The sequence below is a fragment of the Austrofundulus limnaeus genome, unplaced genomic scaffold (assembly GCF_001266775.1).
Source record: "Austrofundulus limnaeus strain Quisiro unplaced genomic scaffold, Austrofundulus_limnaeus-1.0 Scaffold875, whole genome shotgun sequence".
Taxonomy (NCBI): Eukaryota; Metazoa; Chordata; class Actinopteri; order Cyprinodontiformes; family Rivulidae; genus Austrofundulus; species Austrofundulus limnaeus.
In genome coordinates this window covers 76,239-97,925 of record NW_013953277.1, presented here as the reverse complement: position 1 = coordinate 97,925, position 21,687 = coordinate 76,239, and the positions used below count along the sequence as shown (strand labels likewise).

Here is a 21,687-nt window from a genome sequence, read left to right as displayed (position 1 = left end):
GAGTATGTGAGTTGCAGACATGAAATATTTCCAAATCTCAGCCTATTTTGCAGTTAAGGGGACGAAACCAGAACTGACCTCTAGCAGGGCTCACAGCTGCTGACATTCAGGCACCTGARTGGCAGCACCTGGAGGTACCAGAAGATCCCACAAATGCATGTTCCTTACAAATGTGGCCCTGTTTAAAAGAGAAATTAACAGACTTTCCAATGGTATACGATTTATTGAGAAGCATTGTTATAACAAATCATCTACCAAGCACAAGTTTATTTACTTTTTGTACACCTTTTTTGGTTCTGCAAAGCTTGTTTAAAGAAGTTTGAACTTTAAATAAAATCTTAACTAAAGGCTCGACTTAATCAAAAGTGATAAAAACAGTAAAATGGTGCCTAACATACTTGTGCTCACTGTCKAAGTCACTAAGGTGGCATTAAAAAGCCGTAAATTTGATTGTCAGTCTGCAAGATTCTGTTGCTCAGACTCAWTCCGTCTCTGGTTAACACCGACGCGGTTAAAAGAAAAAAGTTAAAAATTAAAAATAATGTTTGAAGTCTAAATTCTGYTCTGTGGAAACTCATGAGTGCAGAGTCACAAGACGTTCTCGTGGTTTGGTTAAAGCCTGAAGACGAGTGTGGATCAAAAGATCAAAGTTAGAATGAACCAAAACCTTGTTCATAAACTTTTAATAGAGAGGTCTGAGCTCCTTCGTTTCTCTATCATACAGTGAGTAGATCCACTTTGGTTTGATTTTGTGACATTACAGCCTGGACTTTAAACAGATTTTCAGTTTGATATAAAAATACTGAACTTACAAAAAGTAAAATAGGTTCAAAATTAAAATGTTTTGAGCAYTATGAAAATTAAAAATGAATGAGCTTTGCACAAAACAAAAAGTGAAAAAGTGAAGTTCCTTGGTCTTCATGGTGTCCCTTGCTTGGAGGTAGACCTCCTTAAAGGTGTTGARTCTGGCTGCTGTTAGAACAGGTATTGTTCACAGGTGGAACTAATTAAGTGAAGGTTGTTCGTGTAAACAAAAACTAAATACAAAGGAGTAACAACGTTTTAACTCTTGAGACACTGAAATAAAGAGATTTACTTGTTGCATCTGTAAAACACAAACACCATGAATTCGTATAGGATGACATGTTATAAAACAAAAGATTTGATATAAATCTATTAAATTCATTTATGCCACCATGCTCCATTTTTTACTTGTTTCTCTGCTCCAACACACCTGTTCTACAGAAGCCTGATCGCTGATTAAAACCAGGTGTGTTGGAGCAGTGTAGCTGTTTTAAGATGGCAACAATCAACACATTTATTGCTTTGATTGAAAAAGGTTTTTTGCATAAATCAAATGCAAATGGAAATTTGAAGAAAGGACTAGCCATTAGCTTGTTTTAGCCATGTACAACAGGTAAGATATTAACTAATCCACGGAACCCCACTTTATGTTTTTAAACACTAGTTTAATCTTAGATTTTTTAGGTACTGGATGCTAAAACAAGCTAAACAAGTGGAACTCGTCACACCTGGAAGAAGGCAAGAGAAAGACACAGGTTTTCAGGATATTTTATATTTTTTTTATTGAATAAATGATCTTAAAAGGTAATAATGTTTAAAACTACATCTTCACAGCCATTGCTTACATACTCAGACAAGTCATCTTTAAATATTCTTTCAGGCCCTCGCCACATTTTCTTGTATCGTTTTCTTTACTTAGTTGGAGTCTTTTAGAGTCATACTTTCAMAATAATTTGCCGCTTCGAGTCCCGTCACACTAACAGCAGTCCAGTTGGAAAAGGAAGGAAGGGTCTAGCTCTACAAGGTTGGAATTAAAAGTTCCCAGTTCTTTTTTCTTTTTCATCAATGTTTTTCAGAGTACTGAAGAAGAGGGAAAAAATGGATAAAAAAAAAACTGACAAAAGGAAATAAAAGTTGGTATGAGGAGTTACACCAGGTAACCCTCCCAGCCCATCAGGCCACTGCAACACAAAGTCTTTTTGTACAGTGACACGTCTTCGAAGTCAGTGTCTCYAAAAATTCAGAACATAGAAAACCACTAAAATAATTTTGAAACTAGATTCAAAATATTCCTTTGAAAAAAATTTATTTTGATGTACAAAAACAGTCATATTCTCTTTTTTCCCATTTTTTTTCAAATACTTTTTTATAATAAAAGCTTCAAACACAGGTTTATTGTAGTACTTATTTGTCATTATCATTATTATTATTGATTCTTTTCTTCTTTTTATTTATTTATTTTTTTAATTAATCTATCAGTGCGATTGTATACCAGTGCAGCTACTGGGCAGAGTAAAGAAACAGGCTTTTTTTTTATCTTTAATGGCATAAAAAATAAGGAAAACTTTTTTCATACAAAGTATAACTGCTGGTCTTTAGGGAAAAGAAAAAAAAAAACATTTATAAACCCATAAAGCTAGGAGGCACACCATGGGATTTTCATTTTTGAAAAATTATAGCATTAATAATAATAATAATAATAATAATAATACTAACAGAACAAGTAACAATTTGCAACCATTCGACCATCTTGATGCCATAACTGACAGAATCAATGAAAATTCATTGAAAAACTGGGTTGCTTTAAAAAGTCAGACAGTTGAGAAATCGCACACAAAAAAAAACTTTTTTTTTTCGTCAATAGCAGGGGTTTTATTTTGGAAGGACAGGAAGCCAAGGCCTGTAGAGCAGCATTTGGACATGGCCGCRGGCGTCTTTGGTTCAGTCAAACATACGAAGGTGACGTGAGCTCGAGCGTCCCACGMAACGACCCGAATGACCACGGAGGGAGCGCTGAGGCTGAACTCTGAACCCCGGTACGGAACCAAAACGCACCATCTGCTACAACTATCTGCCGCTGTCGTTCCTCGCTATTCCACAAGGGCTTCAGGTTTTAAARGGTTTGTCGGGACAGAAGCACGTCTTTACGACGACTTATCTGGAAAAAAAAAATCTTAAGAGCCAGAATGTGTTTAAGATTTGAGATTAAAGCAGGAAAAAGTCAAAATACCTGTTAGCCTTTGCATTGTTGTGACTTTATGCTTCAGAGCAGCTTTTAAAAAGAAAATCCTTTCAGCAACTTTAACAGAGAATAATAATTTWGACTATTCTTGAAATAGTTCTTTTTAACTATTTTCAACTTTAATTGAAGCAATCAACAAAAATATTAAATCTTATCAACTTTGTTTTATTGTCTTTCTGAGTTACCCTGTTCTGGTATAATGGATGTTTCCTTTCAATGTAACAATAATAATAATAATAATAATAAAGAGCTTGGTTTAGCCTCCAAAACATGTTTGGCTTTTCGAGCAGCTCAATCTGCATGAAAGCAAAAAGAAAAACTAATCTTCCTGTCGAGGCAACGGCTGCTAATGCCTACTTCTAGTGAACGACACGCGTCACGCTTCGACAAACTAGGCCATGAGTTTGGGCCACAGTGTAAGGGCAAACTGAGGGGCAGGAGGTTTCCGTGTGACTTCTTGTCCTTTCAAACCTGCAACGTATTGACTTGCACTGGTAGGAAAAACAAAAAACAAACAAAATAAAACACCTGTTGAACAGATCTGCATATATCAAGGATTGTAAAAGGTAACATGTAAGATCTTCTCTGAATAAGTCTCTGCTAAGTTGCAATGACAACCATTAACAGTACATTCCGTAGCCCCCGTGCCGTCCGTCTTCATTTTCAGTAAGAATGTTCGTTTTACAACAGAGCGTTGATCCCCCGAACCGCCGACACAAAACCAGAGCTCATCTTCTTTTTTTGTTTATTTTTTTAGGGGGCTACTGTTTGCGTCGAGAGAGAGGAAAAAAAAAGAGAATCGTCCTTCAGTTTTAAAAATGAGCCGCCATTTCACAGCGACGCATTTCAGAGAAGAACCTTACATGTAGCATCATTAAGTAAATGATATGAATGAGTCCGCATGACCAGTCACGAGCTGTGACCGCCCCAATATGAGGTCCGATAGCACCATAGTTGTCTTTCGAAATCTCTTAACGGTTAAGAGTGTCTAAGCCATAGATCAAGCATATCGTGGATAAAACCATAGGTCTCATACTCATATGTACATGCAACRAACTACATTGCATGTGTTTACAAAGACATATATGTAAAAAGAGCATGGTCAATTTGGTTTTGCAGCAGAAACAATTCAGGTTGTGCTGTATAGAACGGACCAGGGAATGCACGTCTGACTGCCCCTCTTCTTGTAGGGAACGGTAGTTTTTGTTGATCCAGGTATGGTGGTTTGAAGGGTAACACCACAGTGGGTAATCCCTCTGGGAGAGTGATTATGTGAAATCTGGGCAGGATGAGGAAAACAGGAGACAGGATCTCCGGTACGAACGCTCCGGTAAAAGCGTTGCAAAGTGAAGCCACGCTTGGCGTTGGGAGTAAAGCTGGGAAAGAGCGAAACCACGAGATAGAGGAGCACTCAGAGCGTCGATCCGCTGGTCCGTTGTTTTCGTGAATCATTTAAGGCAACACAACTGAAATCTGGATTATTTCGGGTTACTGTGGATGGAGTTCCAAAAGCCCTTGACATTTTTGCATAAAGAAAACAAAAAAAAAACAGAATCTGTCAGTTGGTAAAGGCTGTTACGACAACAAAGAAGGATGTTAGTCGAGTAACGAGAACCTCTCAAATTTTCCAGTTATCAACCAAAACAGAGCAGATCACTTGGTGCTCCTCAACACATTCGTTAAACGTGAGTTCAGTGTYTGGATGTGACTCACCTGGGGAGATCTGGATGGGAGGTGGCTCTGAAAGGAGGCCCCGCACCAAGGTTTCTGCTCCAACAAACTCAGCTGAAAACCCTTTTTTTTTAAATTACAGCTGAAAAAACAGACCACGACTCAAAAACATTCCCTGCGCTGTCAACACAGGTCAACGGGAGCTCACTGAAAGAGTGAGGGGGTGGGACACGGCGGCGGTGTGGTCTCAAGACCCAAAAATCAAGTTGTTTCCACGCATCACAACAACACGCACGTCTGAACGACACAAACGGGTTTTTAAGATGACTCGAGTGGCGTGCTCGTTCAAAAATGACTCGTTACGATACGTCATAGTTTGTGGGAGGACCTCGTAAACCTACAGGAAGTGACCGAATGTAAGCACTTTGAGACGATTACACAGACAACGTGTGGAATAAAGAGAATATGGCTTTAAATTGTTTCAGCAAACGACTCCCTGCCAGAAAACTAACGGATTTCAATGAAATATCCTTTTTTTTTTTTTTTGGAGACTTTTAAACACACCTGCACCCCTTGACTCAAGAAAACCAGACACTTTATAAAAAAAAACAATTAACCAGTTTGCTTCAGCATGACTCTCTTCAAACTACTTTCACACTTTTTTCAGTTTGAAGGAAAAACAAACTGTTCCACCACTAAACCCTACAACCAATCAGTGGGGACCGGGGCTTCGGAAATTCTTCAAAAACCCAATTTCTGATTTATTTTACTGGTTTTCTTCTTATGTCTGTCATCCACAAACACACACACACACACACACACAATCGTGAGCTCAATCACTAAACACCACCACCGAAGGCTGATTTAAAAATAAGTGCGTCACGATCCTACCTACGCTTTGGAGTACACACATCTGATTACAAAGTTCTGACTACGACACGACGAGTTCACACGGCCTAAACAACCTGAACAGTCAAGTTTTGAGAGGAATCCAAGTAAAGAGACAGCCTTAGGAACTGCAGATGCCTTGCTACATGACAACACGTCAGGATAGTTTGATTATAATAAAACAAACAAAATTATTAGTAAATGAGAAACTAGTAAAGCCTAAATCCACTCAAAGACTTCCTTCCATCCACAGAATCAAACAGCTGATAGGTTTGCTCAGAAGACGATTAGAAAATCTAATATTGGTTTCATTTTCAAAGGAATAATGAATGAMCAGGGGGGTATTGGTTTAGGTATGCATATGCTGCAAAAAGCTCAACCACAGGCAAACTAAAGGAAACACATGGATTTCTTGCCAGAATTCAGATGATGCTTCTTTGCCACCCGTTGCCATGTCAACGTCTGGGAGACGGCCAGCACGGCAACGGAAACAATCATCATAAAATGGTACAGTAGTAGAAATAGCTAGACCAGGAGGGGGCAGGCTCTCCTGGGAAAAGGTCTGCGGAGAGGTCCAGTGACTGGTCATGCGGCTCGCTGTCAGGAATAATGATTGTAGGACGGCACTGGGTGCCCGATGCCGTTCTGGTAGTGATGGTGCTGGCGGTGGGCGATGTACTCTGCATAACCCAGCGTCATCTTCTCGCTACGGTACCTGCGGTCGACAAGAACAGGCAGCTCAATCAAATCTGCACCAAGACACCAAGACAAACAGGTCTTTTTGTTTCGCTTTTTCTTTTTCTTCAGATTACCCATAATGCTTTGCAGGTATTTTACCAAAGAGTTTGTATAGAACAGCTGGAGCTCAGAAACCAGGTGACCAATCAGCTGGTGAAGCTAACAGCTAACGTTAAATGGTCAAGAGTCTGGTTTTACCATTACTGTACATGTTGACAACAGAGCAGAAAAAAGGACAATGTAGAAATCATAAAAACTATTAATAATAATATTAACCCAATTAATATTTTACAGTTTATATAATCTAATGTTTTAAATAATGTCAGAAAAGCTGTTTGTGTTATGGATTTATTAACAGAAGATAAACAGGAAAACGTCTCATTTTACAACAAGTCAGCAGATTTGATCTTATTTAGCTCAATGTGATCTGAGCAGAACATAATGTAACAGTTTAAAATTAAAATAATCTTATAAAGTCCATGTAATCACTGTTATTTATTGAACTGGTTAGCAGATATTAGCTTGTAGAGCATGCATACAGAGTGTAGCTCTGTTGAATCATGCTACAATTGAACACAAACTATTAAATATTACTTTGTCCTCTGATTAATATTTAGACCTACAGAGTGTAAAATAATATTATAAATGTCTGATTAATATTTAGACCTACAGAGTGTAAAATAATATTATAAATGTGAGTATTTTTAAGTTTCTGTTAGAGGAACCTGACTTGTTAAGAAGATGGTTAGCTAATAGAGACAAGTTTCATCCTATAACCAGAGAACATTTTCTAACTGTTGACTGGTAAATATAAATATTATTCATATTTTTATGACAGTAAGAAGAAATAATAAATATACTTTATTACTAGCTGAAGTCATCTTTTTTAAACTAGCTAAAGTCTAAGTTACAGGCTGACTTCAGGTCTGGTTTAGATCATTGTATATTTTTCTGGTATATATCTGATGTTTTACATGATTGTTGAATTAAATCAACATAGTTATTAATTTATTGTAAAAACATGACCAATAATCAGCGAAACAGATCTAGTTCAGCTTGCTGTTTATTAGTTTCTATGGAGGCTGTGAGCTGTTGCCCTTTTTGGTCTGTTTCTGCTCCTCCARGCTSTCACAGAAGCTACCAGTGGACYGGATGGGCGGGGCTAGYATGGTTGTCAAYCTTTTTATGCCCCACCCCTTTTTGGGGAAAGAATGTCTTTTTGGGTTCCACCCTTGCATCTTGCTGGAACAACAAAAATAATTTGTTGTTCCATCAGTTGTTCATTCTAAYACAAATAAAATAAAACAAGAAGTCCCATCACTTTATCAGAACCGAAACAATAACATTCAATACGTGCACAGAAAAGTGCAATGGTAGAATAGTGACAATTTGATTATTTCCACTGGATAACTTTAAACAAGAACAATAATTAATTTGTTACTAAATTAAAAGCTCATGTTTATAAAAGGAGATACCAGATGTTTTCAACAGTGAGGCTGATGTTTGTATTACAGCATTAAAAGCTCGGTGATAGACATTTCCACACCACCACTGTAGATAAAGCTGCCTCCACATTTCAGCAGCCGTGCACACGCCTCTCTCAGATCCAGCAGCGAGAGCAACATCAGCCCACCTCGACCATCATCACTCTAGCAGGTGGTCCCTGATTTCAGGTGACACCTCTTCCAGCCAGTAAACTCCTTCACTTCCTCTCRGCTCGTCATCACTCCTATTCCTGTCGCTCTGTCTGACTCAGTGTTTTCTCAGAGTGGTGACGGCAGGTGGGATTACCTCCTTACACTGGTGTTACTCTGATTTCCTCAGTCGCTGAGGGATTTGAATAGTAAACGTTTGTAGTTTAGGTTTTTGGACTGGAATTGAATTGTGCAGAGAGGTTGAGCCTGGTGAGTGGAGGGAGCTATTTTACCCACCACCAAGRGAAAAGGCAGAGCCAAGAGGCAGCAAATAATGGCCTTATCCACCATACTTATCTTTAGCCACCCRAATCATTTGAACAAAATCTTTTAAGCAATATAAAAAACAAGAAAGCCTAGTTTCATTAAATACATCAGTCTGTTTATTGTTGAGTGCTTGTTTTTACTGTATTTGTTTTTACTGTAATAAATTAGAACAAAATTAACACAAACCTAGAGTTGAGACAGGGCTTTACAGACAGTCTAGAAATTATAAATTCAGGCTGTCATGTGGAATAACATCAGAAGTGTTTCTACTTTCACCTGAGCAGTTAAATTATAAACATGAACATTTCTGTGATTATGTATTGATGGTTCCCAAACAACTGTTCAGTTTGGAGTTTGACTTGTTTTGATTAGGATTAGGCCGTAGTGTTTCTTTTCCTGCTCTTTCTGTCAGTTTCCATTATTAAAAAAAATAACAATAATAATAAACTTGTGTACAAATCAATCGGTTTTATTATGGTCTGTTTTTGTGACATGATATGACCCAGAATGCACCAAATCTCCCCATTTGTTTCTGGGTGGAGGCGTGCCCAGCCCCACCACACTAGACCTGCCTTCAAGTTGATTCTCGCAGCTTTTCTACTCTTCTGAAAGGAGAAAAATCACGGCTGATTGGTGAGGACTCTCATGCTGCCCGGTCCACCTTATTACTATGGGAAGGGGATTTMTGTGACACAGGAATGAGTCAGAGTTGCAGTACTTTCAATCTAAACATTAMGTCCAAGTTTTATGAGCCAAAGGGAGTGGCTACCCCAGCACTACAATGGCACCAGAGTGTACGGAATCACTGACACAGAGGACAGTAAACTGATCCCATTTTTTATCTGCACACCTAATTCTTCCTCCTTAAGTTGTAAAATCTCAACAAGTAAAAAGAAATTATTTTTAAAGATTTAACTACCTTAAAGAAAAATAAAGTTTTTGTGATATTTTCACTGCTGCATTAAGACCTTCTTTCAGATCACCGTATGACATGATGCAACATATAATATAACACAGACACAGTCATGCATCACCACAACTGAATTACTGCAGAGAGGTTTACCTGGTTAACTTAATGGTCTTCCTGAAGTCATTTGTGATGGGAGCTTTATATCCTCCCTTTCGTAGTAAGGAATCTATGGTTTGAATGTGGTCCCAACCTAAAAGGAAAAAAAATAATAAAAGTCTTCAGAAAACATATTTTATTTTAATAAATCCGGTTGAATTATTACGAGGGGGCGAACAAAAGGACCTGACCTTGCTCCTTTGCAACCTCTGGCAGGTAGGTGGCGGTGCGTTTTGATCCTTTTTCATTGAAAAACTCTATTCGTATACCATGAATACCCACCTGGAGTCAGAGACGAGCACAGAAACACAAAATTAAAGTTTAATCAGAAAAAAATCAAGGAAGCCAAAACTGGCACAGGAGCTATAGTTAAAAGAAAATCAGTAACGTTGTTACGTCTTATCAACAAATGCAAAAATAAATCTGGGTCTTGATGTCCCGATACAGATACTGGTATCAGCCCCAATGAGCCTTAAATATTTGTACTCTTAAAACACCCCCTTTGGATTAATATCACTTTGATGCTTAATGATGTCATTTCCAAGTAACCCAAAGCAATATATATGAACATCTGTAGTTTGGAGGTATTTAAGACACACACAGGTGATGTAAATTGATGTTTTTAATATAAAAGGTTTTTTTTAATTTACTGTGTAATATTTAGGTACTAACTCATTAAATACTCTATATTGATACTCAGTACCAGCCAACGCCAAAACTGAAGTACTTGTATGTGTATGTGAGYAAAAAAAGGAGTATAGGGACAAGTTAGCTTTTAGTTAGCTGTTAGCTTTTATCACCACCTATTGCCAAAAAGGAAAGTGGGATGATATTGTTTGTCTGTTAGCATAATATRTCATAAACCAGTTGATGTACTTTAATAAATCAAAAAACTCTACAAGTATTTATTGGGCTTACATCTATAACTGAACTGATTACCTTTTGGGGTCAGCCCAATTTAAGATGTTCATRACAGCTAACTGTAAACACATAGCTTAGCCTTAGTGAATTTCACAGATAATGAGTCAAAATTTGGTGTGGTAGGTAGTGAGTCATCTTTAACACATTCTGAGGGCCACTGGATTGTTAGATTGTGTACCGCTGTTATTAAAATTTAACCAAAACAACTTTAGGTCCAACAATTTGATCTTTGTTTGAAGCTTTGACATGAAAGGCAGGTGATGATATGAAGGATTTAGATAATTCAGATCACTACTTTTGGCTGCTCCCTTCTTCAGGAGTCGTCACAACAAGCACACTTGCTTGCTTATTTATTTATTTATTTATTTAGCTAGCTAGCTAGCACCAGATGCACTTCGTGATGACAAAACCTGGGTTCAAACCCGCAGCCTCAGTATTACGAGACTGCGGACCTGAATACRGATTCTGCCCTCGAGACGCAACGTGTTGGCCCAGAGATGTGGACGCTCCGCTTTGCACCACTCACCTCCCACTCAAGGTAATCGCCGACGTCTTCAAAGTTGGTGAGAAGAGACACTGAGCAGAAGAGGCGAGGCAGCTCATCCCTTGTCATAGGGGGGAAGCGGCTGTCTTTAAGGGCACTGCAGACAAAACGAGACACAAACGGCGTTACAAAGTACGGACAAAAAGCTAAAGTTAGTCGACTAAAGAAACATGCAGCTCTGCACACCTGCGTCATGCGCCTTGTGTGTGCATGTAGCATCATTAGCATCTCGTGTCCACCTGCATTGTGCAGGGCTGTAACTCTGGTTTGGATAGGCCGAACGGCACAAATGACCCCACCCACCTTCAAATCCTCAAACTAATAGAATCAAACTAACAGATGAAGAGTGACAGTCACTCAAATCCTTGTAATTTGGTCAGAAATTGTTATTTAGGCTGAGGAAAATGTCCTAAAGCACTTTGGGAGGTGTAGGCCGGTTTAATCTAGGTGGATTAATGATTCAGAGGCAGTACAGCAAAGATAAGATGGATTTTCTGATTATGTTTTCAATCATTAGATATAATTCTGGTTTTATTTGTTGGTTTGCAGCCATGTTGGTTATTGGTTATTTCACTTGTTAATTGAACTGCTTGTGGTTTAACTGTGTTTGGTGGAAGCAGGAATGGTTTTTATGAGCATTTAGCCAAGACTTCTGTGGATACCACACGTCTATGTTTAAATGACAACTCTTGAGTTAGCGATCATCAGTTAGCATTAGCTTATGCTAATTTCCCTATCCAATAGTGGTTTTGCGCTAACAAAACTAACTCTTTGGTTAGCTGTGCCCACCACTGCCTGCATGTAAACTGCAACGCTGAAAACATAAATGTTCCTTTAAATAGTAAATCCCTGTTAACTTCTGGTTAAGTTGATTTACAGAAACAGCAGATATGATAGACAGCGGGGGTCTTGAGGGGTAAACGTTCCCAAAACTAAACAAAGCAGCCCAAACTGACCTGTAATTAATCACTTAGCAGGACATTTTGTTCTTTACATGTCATATAACAGACATGTGTTCATGTTGGACAGRAGGTCAGCAGGAAGTCCTCCATGGAAGTGACAGGATCTGCACCCAGGCAGCTACTAATCCAACCATAAGTTCAACTACATCTGTGGGGAGAATTTAGAGGGGGGGTCATAAAATGTGTCTACACCGGAGAGACACAAGCTTGTGGCCTAATTGCTGCACTTTATAGCAAAGATTTAGGGGCGCTTGTTTAAAGAAAAAGAAAAAAAAAAGTCATCCTCGACTGACTCCAGAACTCTGTGGGGGCCCACACCATCTGTCACAGCCTCCCTTGTGATGGAAATACTTTTTTATGACGGTTGACTGCATGGTTGGGTGTGACACYCTGCACAACTTTCACTCTCTTTTTTTTAACCATTTAACTGATGTTACATATTGGAGCCATTACCACATACATGACGTAATCATGTTATACAAACAAACTGAGCTTTTTTTTATCTTGAAATGATGTTTCATCTTTGTGAAACTTATTGCCATTTTTTCACTAAAGAAGATAAAAACTTTTTTCTATAGTTACTTCAAAATTAAGTTTTGGTGTCAATGTCACTGCCAACTTGTTGCCTCTTGTTTTCAGACACTAAAATTGTAGCTATGTGAAGAAGTTATGAACAATAAATCTCTCACTTGTCYTAGATAAAGCTTTAAAATTGAGTTTAATTCTTACTAGACTGATAATCTAATGGCTAGTCTGTGAGGCAGACACCAAAGTGGATTGCTGCGTGTTATAACGACTGAACAATTTCAAATTGATTCATGCCAGCGGTTTTAAACAGGACCAGGCGTTAGCCGTTACGTCCTGTTAAAAATGAGCATGATAAAAGTAATTCATAGTATTATTTTCTCTCACAAACGTGTAGAAATTGTTTGTGTTCAGAACACAGCTTTAATGGGTTAGTTCAGCTCAGTGCTGCAGTATGAAATAATCAGCCTTTGCTTGGTGGCACTTTCAGTAGGAATTTCACATTTCTGCTAAAACTGAGTAACTGTTTAAATATTTAAGGCAGGAGATGTCAAAGAAAGACAGCAACCTACTTTTGGTCTTGCCCTAAAACTGCTCAAAACGTTTTATTTTTTAACTTGGTGAGAAAAATAAAACTATTTTTCCAAAACTGAGGTCTGTCGAAAAGCTACCAACAACAGGTAAGATACTAACTCTTCATACCCTTCCCGCTGGACACAACTAAAAATTAACTCCTTACAAAATAAGGAAGTTTGTGTTTAGTAGATTATTTCTTTGTTGTAATAATGTTTCTTGGCATTAAATCTGTGCCGRTGGAAAACCTGTTAATTTCTCTTTTAAATMGTGCCACATTTGTAAGGAACACGCWTTTGTGGGATGAGCAGTAGAGCGCAGGATGTGGGTTGAAGACATGAAAAAATTTGCCAAATCTCTGGCAAACAGCATATTTTGCTACTATTGACTTTTGTTTTGAGCTTCTCTTCCCCCCAGGRGCCTGRTTTAAYCATTGTTACAACAAAGACATAATCTATCAAACACAAATGTTCTTTACTTTGTGTGCCAAGTTTATTTAAACTGTCCTTTTCATAAAAATCAAAGCAGAGGTAAATGTTTTTTTTTTTTAAACGAACTGGTTGTATGACGTATGTTCAGATCAGCTCCAAACCAATACAAGCAGTCAGGACATTCTCAGGAAGCAATCAATTTAAAGTTGTTTCATCTATTACAAAAAAATACGTCCTGAACAAACTGATACCAGGACCTGAAAATATATTTGAATGTTTTAACATAGAAGAGACACAAACTCTTATCATGTCAGGAAAAAAAATGTAAAACCTTAATATAGTAAACTTGCAATATTACCATTCTTTATTCCCTTTTATAGTTTAGATTATTAAGTAAGAACAGTAATGCACAGTAAAGTGTTGCTCACCTGGTAAGGGTGTACTCCCTGAGTCCTGAGTGCAGAGTCATGGCAGAAAATGTACCTATACAACCCCTCAGCCGCTTGTCTCGGCCTATTTTCCACGTGACAAACAGCGGACTGAAAGACAGGAAGAGGACGACAAACATTCACACCTCAGGGACATTCCTGTTAACAAAAAATATACATTTGCAGCACCCAGTATTTTCAATCCTTCAGCTAATATTTACAGAGATTTAAAGATTAAACTTTTTCCAGTTTCTTTTATAGTTACAGGGATTTCCCAGCTTTGATGGGGAGATTTGTGGGAGGAAAAAAAAAAACTGGCCTGAGGAATATGAAAATGAAACCACAAAGCAGCTCCACTTCTAGAGCTCATTTATCACTGTCTGGTTTCAACAGAAGGGTGTGACTAACAATAAAATGTCTAATTAAATGCTGCATTACTGAAGCAAAACAGCAAAAGAAGAACGCACGAAGACACCAGATCACGTTACTTCATCTCAGAGGACATCAGATTTATGCAACATAACAGAACTTGTGAAGTAATGTGTAAACAGAGATTTCATTTTTACTAATTCAAAACATATCTTAAAGCTACACATTCAAATGCTTGAATCATTTAGTTGGTTCCATGATGTGAACGTTTAGCACGGATATTTTTCTTATAAACATTTACAGCTATCTTGATTTGGCTACAATAGCTAATCGGATGTAGACYTGCATCCAACCATTATTTTGTGAAAATCCTATTAAAATATGTCCATAAGATATTTTGATAGTTAAATGAACACAAGCCGTCACACGCTCACCCACTGCGCATGGCAGCTTAGTGATAAAACAAAAGCCATACATTTAAACCACAACTTTGGTGTTTTTATAACCAATCCTACAAAAAATAAAAATAAATTCACATAAAATTATTTCTTTCAAAATTAAACATTCTGCTTAAAGTAGGTTTTGGAAAAATCACTTTTTTAATCCAGTGCACAAGAAAACAAGCTTGTCATCAACAACTGGTTTTGTTTTAATTAACAGCCAATCGTTAAAAACTCTGCTAGAATCTGTTAATTTTTTTGGTGAATAAGTTAATTTGCAACTTTAAACTTCTGATACTTATCGCTGCCCTGTATAGCACCTTTTCTGTAATAACATTCTGAAAAACTCATTTAGTGCCATTTTAACATCTGATTGTTATGTTAACAAGTTATACATGACTTCAAGATAAATAAGGGTCAACTGCATTAGCTGAATGCTAAAGAACCTGCACGGAAAGTACAAATAAAAGTGTTTTATTAGCTCTATAAATGTTGTTTTCAACACAAATTTAGGCTGGATTAATAAAAAAAATTATTCAAGCAGCCAGTGACACGTTTGTTGCCATCGGAACAAATCTTGTAGCAGTCTGAGGCCATGTAGTGTTTAATGCCAAAACACTGCAGAGTGCTGCGTCTCTGACCCATGTTGGTGTTGTTTTGAGCATTTCAGTAATTCAACCTGACAAGTCCCCCACCCCCCAAGTGAAGGACATGTTGAGGACAGACCATGAACACGAAGTGGTCCTCAAACCAGCTGGAGCTTCACAGCCTGAAGATCGGTACGTACGAATAGATCTTTAGATGGGTGGGGGCATGAAGGTCAGATCCACTCACCTTCACGACACGGCTAAGATTTCATCACGTTGAGCAAGTTTTCTTACCATGAGCAAAATGTGCACAGACGCTTTTGAGGTCTTAGTATGGAAACTCGAACTGGGCTTTCAAGCTAAAGACCCACCCCACCCTGCAAAAAYAGACTCTAAGGTATAAACCCTGTAACCTCTGGAGTGTCTGAGTGAGAAAAAGGAAGGAGCTCAATTTGCTTTAAAGGCAAAAGATTTAATTAAAAGACACAAAGCGGTGAAGCGCCAGAAAGAAAACACAAACCAGAAAGACTGACAGGATGCCAACAAATCACATGCATGCACACTGTTTCCTTTTTCTTTATAACTTATAATAAAGTAGCTCTAAGCATAATAAAATCAACACTCATGTAAGAAAATTATTTATTTTTTTCAACAGTCATCACAATCTCTAGAACAGAAGTGTCCAGTCCTGGTCCTCCAGGGTCGCAACCCAGCATGTTTTACTCATTTCCTCTGCTCCAACACTGATCACTCAGTGATTGAATTACCTCTTCAAGTTCTGCAGAAGCCCATTAATCACCCATCCATTCAAATCAGGCATATTGCATTAAAGAAACAATAGACAGGCAGGATAGTGATCTCTATAACCGGATGTGTACACCCCCTACTCATGATGCATTTCTGGAACACGTGCCCACAAATGTATATATATATATATATACCGGTAGTTAATAAAAGAACATTACGTACATGAACTACTTAAATAAAGAACTAAAGCTGGAAATAGCTGCAGGCCACATCTACAGCAGAAAATTTCACTCTGTGTGGTGGAAAAAAAGTCTTGTGTAAAAAGTTGATAATCTTTTTTTTTTTTTTTCAAATATATATGGCTCAAACACGTACATATGAACCATGAGTGCTTTATTTGCCTTAATGTAAAGCMCCTTTAAGTCTCAAGCTATCAGATTACTGTGTGATCATATAGGTGGGGACTGTTGCTGACAAAAGATGCACATTTACTGATATGAGTTGCTTCATTTGTATCAGATAAATCTTGTCTTCTGTGAAAGTCTAAAGTAGGCCCTATTTGTTTCTTTGTTTGCCTTATTTATCTACCAGTMCCATTAGTCTCTTAACACCGGTTAAATTAAGCAAAGCTTAAAATTGCTAAGTACTTAGCAGGTAGCCCATTTTCCTTTGTTGGCCAAAGAGAATGTGTTGATAATGATCTTAACTCGACAGTGAACTCCAGAATACCAAACAAAAGCTGTTATAAAACGAGTAAAAGGCAAAACATTTAAAACTGTCATGTTGGGAAATGCATCTGACGATAAAATAAACACTACATTATCATCAGTTCTTTAAAGCTAACATAGCTTACAGCTAGGCTAAAGCGAATATGTGACAATCCAGAGTTCATTGAGGGCGACTTTAAAGATCACAATCACTAAAGTAAACTTTTAGATGTCTGTACATTGGCATGTTTATTTGTTAGTGCTACGATGATGAAATGCAGCTGTCAAAGCAAGTAAAAAAGCGTCATCTCTAATCCATACTCTTTCTTTACAGTTTCTGTCGCTAGCAGATGCGAGCTAACGCTAGTAGTTGCCATCCTTAGCTAGCATTAGCCGCTGTGTTTTGACAGTTCTCGGACCGATTGGACCACAAAATATTTTTTTTCCTCGACAAGTACAGACAGAAAACTGAAAACTAATATTGAGCATCGACATTCATTGAAATATAACATTGCTTAGGTAAGAACCTGATAAATACCAGTGTAGCATTCGTGTGCGGTTTAAGCTGCCCGTGTTGTGCCAAAAAAGGCACCCCTGCCATTTAAGTACCCCGGTCGCAGAAACCGCATTTCGGGGCGGTTTTATTAATAATTTCATACGCATAAACAATTAAAATTACATTAATAAAACAAATAAATAACAATATAATTTATTGGTACCATTTAMGACCCATTTACAAACACTTTCATTTTTATTCTAATTTTCTTGTTAGCATTTCACTTTAGCATGACATTTTGCAGTAAATATCTCGTAAAGACATTGAATTTAAATAAAAATAATAATAAATGAACTCGTCATGATAATAAATGTCTAAAACAGATTTTATTTTTCCCAATAAAGCGGTCTAAAAACGCCTTTCCTGTAGCGGGGGTGCTTTCCATGGCTGGGTGACTTTTTTCGCCACAACACCAGTCTGAGCTCAGTCCTTTTCGACTAGGCCTGAATTTCAACTTGGTCATTTCAGCTATGATCAACGCGGTTTTTTAAGCAAAATTCACGAAAACTTTGCTGTTGTTTCGACGTGACAGTTCGAGCTCTGTGTACTGAAGGAAAAGCCAAAGCCAAGCACATCAAGTTTTGTAAAGTAAGATGTCTGCTGGGAGAATACAGTGAGATTTTACAAATGCAACAAAAGACAAAAATACTCACAAGGGATCGTTTGTAAACCTGGGTGTTCTCGGAGGTTGGTATCCGTACAGATGGCAATAAAGCACGTCAAAGCAGAAGCAGCACATCTCCGCGGAGACGACCATTTTTCTGCCACCACTTCCCGAACCTGGTCCCGGGCTGAGGTTCGGGGAGAGGCCGGATGTGTTGTAGCCGGCCGGGACTGGGGACAGCGCGTTTGTGCCGCCGCTGCCGCCGCCGCTAACATTACCCCCGGGTCCCCCCAGGCCGTTCACTCTGCTCACGTTCGCCGCGGCCGCAACAGCCGCGGAGGAGCCGATCCCCAACTCCGAGCCGCAATGTCCGGTTCCTGCAACCCCGCTTCCCGCCGCCCCCACCCCGCCGGGACCCCCCGAACCGGGAGATCCCGACAGTTTCTGCTTCTTCACCCCGCAGCACCCGGCCGCCATCTTGGAACAATCTGCACCGACACACCGCTTCCGACCCATAACCGTCACCGCGGGAAGGGTGGGGGGGAACGCCGAGCAGACGTAAAAATCCCACTGCGTCGCGACGTACGGCGGACAATACTCCACTTTTCCGCTTGTCGTTTTTTTTTTTTTTTTTTTTCCTGTCGGCTGTAGAAATAAGACTGCAATGTCACCCTAGCGTTGCCTTTAAAAATGCGTGACTTGGCCACGCAAACAGCACATCATAGCTGAACAAGCGTTTATTCCTTTTAGAAGTCCAGACAGTCAAGGCTATGGTGGTCCAGTGGGTCACCACGAGCCAAATATACACCCCCCACCCTGCTCCCTAACACGACACCGTCCAGAGTCGGTTCCCCTTAAACATACAAGTTCAGGGAGTCTCCGGTCCGAACAGGCCGCAGATGACAGTCCCCAGGCGGTCCAGAGGTGAAGCCGACAGTCCCGCAGCGCASCTCTCCGAGTGGAAGCCGGGAGCTCGGGTACGCAGGACCCATAAAGCTCTCAGCACGAACTGCGCACAGCGGCTCGGACAGCGGAGCTTCTCATTGCACCAGCCTCTGCCTCATCAACTTCTAATTATACAACAACAGGCCCGGAGTGCTGGAATCCCAGACGCCGGGGKAACGCAGAGGAAAATGGCATCTGACGATGCGGGGCTGGCAGGGCACAAATAAACCGCGTCAGCGCCGAACGAGTCATTTCAGTCCGGTCAGCCCACAGTCTGCACCTGCATCATGACTGCACTTCTGAAAAACCTCAAGAACACCCCCGCGTCAAATGAAGGGCTGAAAGTTTTCAGCATTTAAGGGTTTTCTTTCTTTTTCTGTTGTTGTTGGGAGGCTGTCATCCGCTCATGTGGACACAGAAAAAGAGGAGCGTTCTGGTCCGTGGACCGTGTGAAATCCGTCGGGCTTGGCGAACCCCCCTCCTCCCTCCCTCCGCATCTGCCTGTCAGCTGCTACAGTTCTGTGCTGTTCGGGTCCAGCGATCAGTCTGTGGCCACACACAAGGCATCGGCGTCGTCGGCACGCCGGAACCGGATTCAGGAAGGAGCTCTGCGCCCAGTTCCTACGCAAACTGCGTAGCTTTTTGGGGGGTATCCGCTTTGCGATTTCAGAACGAACGTAAGGCTGTGGGGCGCCTGCGCATGCGCAGTGACGTCACTCCTCTCTCCCAGGCTCAGGTTGTAAAAGTCACAGGACCGTAGATGTCTCTTGAACACTCATCATGTGGAATAACCTTATTATAAACCTCCTGACTGTTTCATGTCTCTGTAACACTTGGGTGGACAGGAAGTTCTCAAAACTGTGCCTGKACTGCTGTTCTCTGGCTTCTATAACTAATGTTTTTATTATTATTTAAATATAGTTCCCTTACAAATGGCATTTTGTCTTGAAGCAAATATTCGATTATAGCCTGTTGTTAACAAGTGCTCGTGTAATCAAATCACTGGCAGCCAGGCTCTGTTGAAATCAAATTAATCTAAACGACGCTGCAGGGTATTCATTTAACTTTTTTATTTTTAATCTTTACTGAAATGCTGCTTTGATCGAGCAGTGGTTCTTAATCCTGGTCCTCAAAGCCCCTTATCTTGCATGTTTTAGTTTGTTTCACTGATTTAAATTTATAAATGAGTGAGCAGAGGTGGGCGATKCTGTGAATTTTGGTATCGATCCGATACCAAGTAAATACAGAGCCAGTATCGCCGATATCGATACTTTTAAAGCTTCATAATTTGAAAAGATCCAAAAACTCTAGGATAGGTTTTCGCCAAACATATGAGARAACAAAATACTTTATTATAACAATCAACATTGTTGCTTGCCAACAATAGAGCAGTAACAAACCAGTTTCCTTTAAAATAAATATTTTAAATAAAAATAAAATAAAAATCCTTCCCTCACCACTAGACATCTTTCCTAGTTATGTCTTTGTTTCTTTTATTAAATAAAATTGTTCCAAGGAAAAACAAAAAATAAGGAATTTTCTTCCTTTCAATGCAATTCTGTTTTATGTAAATAAACAAAAAATATCACTCAACACAACTTAGAACAAAATCTCAGAGGTAGAGGGCTCTGTGAGAACGCTGAGTGGCAAACCTGTTGAAGATCATGCAAAACCCACCTTTTTTAGCAGTTAAATACATTTTGTTGTGTAATTGGAGTCAAGGGCAGAAACATTTAGTTTCTCCTTTAATTTAAAATTAGGTTTATATTTCCACAACCAACGTCAGAGCAGGAGCATTTTAGCTTTAAAGCTTGTAGCTGTGGCTCAGTGGTGCRAAAAGGAGTGTATTTTATTCAAAAACCCATTCACGCAAGCGTTGGTTTCCACATGGATGATGTCATCTTAGCACAGTCCAGCACATCCAGATTAGCTTCTGAAGCTGCGACAGGATAAGGGTGAAGCAGGCTGAACTTCCTGCTGTGCAGAATGGCACACAATGAGWACAGCAGGCTAAATTCAGAGCATTWATCGCATCTGCATTCATACGATAAGAGATTATAATGATCATTTAGGAAAAACTGAGGGAAGCAATAAGAGTTATTTCAAAGTATGGAAATATCTCCAGTCATTTCCATCTCTTCTGTTCTTGGCAACGGGGAAAGTCCATGACAGGAGGCACTTTTATTTTCTTCAGTGGACCATCAGTAAAGGTTAAAATTCAATTTAAAAAGGGTATTATTGAACTGACATCAAAGGTTAATCAATAGATGTACTTCTAATTATTTTGAGTTTTATTAAAACCCATCAGGTGCTTCATGAGATATTTTGCTAACAATCACTCAGTAAAAACAACAAACAGTCTGGCTCTGCTCGGTCATAAAGAAGCAATGAATGGCAACAAGGATTGGCATGATGTAAGACGRGCTCCTTGTTCCAGGTCACATGTAGAAAACATGACTGCTGGCGTCAGTCTCAGACTCGTCATCTGTGTGAGCTGCAGGGTAAACATGTTACTGCAGCTCCCAGAGGGGTGTGTGTTCATTTGTCTCCCACAGTCAGTAAATCTTCTCATGATTTAGTCATGAGCAGTGTTGTGTATTGTTGTAGGAATGGATGATTTCAGTGAAAGAGTTTTGGTCATGCACAGAATGATGTCTGAGTGTTGCCACACAGTATGCTTATCTCTCTCTCTTTCTCTTTATTTATTTATTTTTTCCTGCAGAATCCTTGTCATCACTCTATCTGAACTCAGCTGTTTTCCCCTCTGGCTCCTTGTGGAATGACCTTTCTCTTCCTGCCAGGACAGAGTCACTTTTGTAGACTGAAAGCTCATCTCACCAAGAGACATGTAACCCCTCAGCTATATTTCCTCTAAAAAAATTATTTCATCTTTTTAACTGAGCAAGTTTAGTCAGCCTTGCTTGAACTTGACCACAATGCTCACTTAATAATAATAATAATAATAATAATAATAATAA

At 39.2% G+C, this 21,687-nt stretch overlaps 1 protein-coding gene across 1 annotated transcript; it reads right to left on the bottom strand.

Annotated features, from left to right (window-relative positions):
- Positions 1-1,560: 1,560 nt before the first annotated feature.
- On the bottom strand, positions 1,561-19,470 carry ammecr1 (AMMECR nuclear protein 1). The gene is made up of 6 exons (XM_014029258.1): positions 17,814-19,470; positions 13,755-13,865; positions 10,818-10,932; positions 9,562-9,652; positions 9,368-9,464; positions 1,561-6,320 (listed from the first exon to the last, which is right to left on the bottom strand). The coding sequence occupies exons 1-6, from the start codon at positions 18,278-18,280 to the stop codon at positions 6,206-6,208; spliced, it is 996 nt and encodes a 331-aa protein (XP_013884712.1). The 5' UTR covers positions 18,281-19,470; the 3' UTR covers positions 1,561-6,205.
- Positions 19,471-21,687: the final 2,217 nt, after the last annotated feature.

What these genes read in the sequence shown, in the direction of transcription:
- ammecr1 (XM_014029258.1), bottom strand. Translation starts at nt 18,280, where the DNA reads ATGGGTCGGAAGCGGTGTGTCGGTGCAGATTGTTCCAAGATGGCGGCC. An exon ending in GCGATTACCTTGAGTGGGAG is followed by an intron (nt 9,653 to 10,817) that starts GTGAGTGGTGCA and finishes CTCTGACTCCAG; the next exon opens with GTGGGTATTCATGGTATACG. An exon ending in AGAGGTTGCAAAGGAGCAAG is followed by an intron (nt 9,465 to 9,561) that starts GTCAGGTCCTTT and finishes TTTTCCTTTTAG; the next exon opens with GTTGGGACCACATTCAAACC.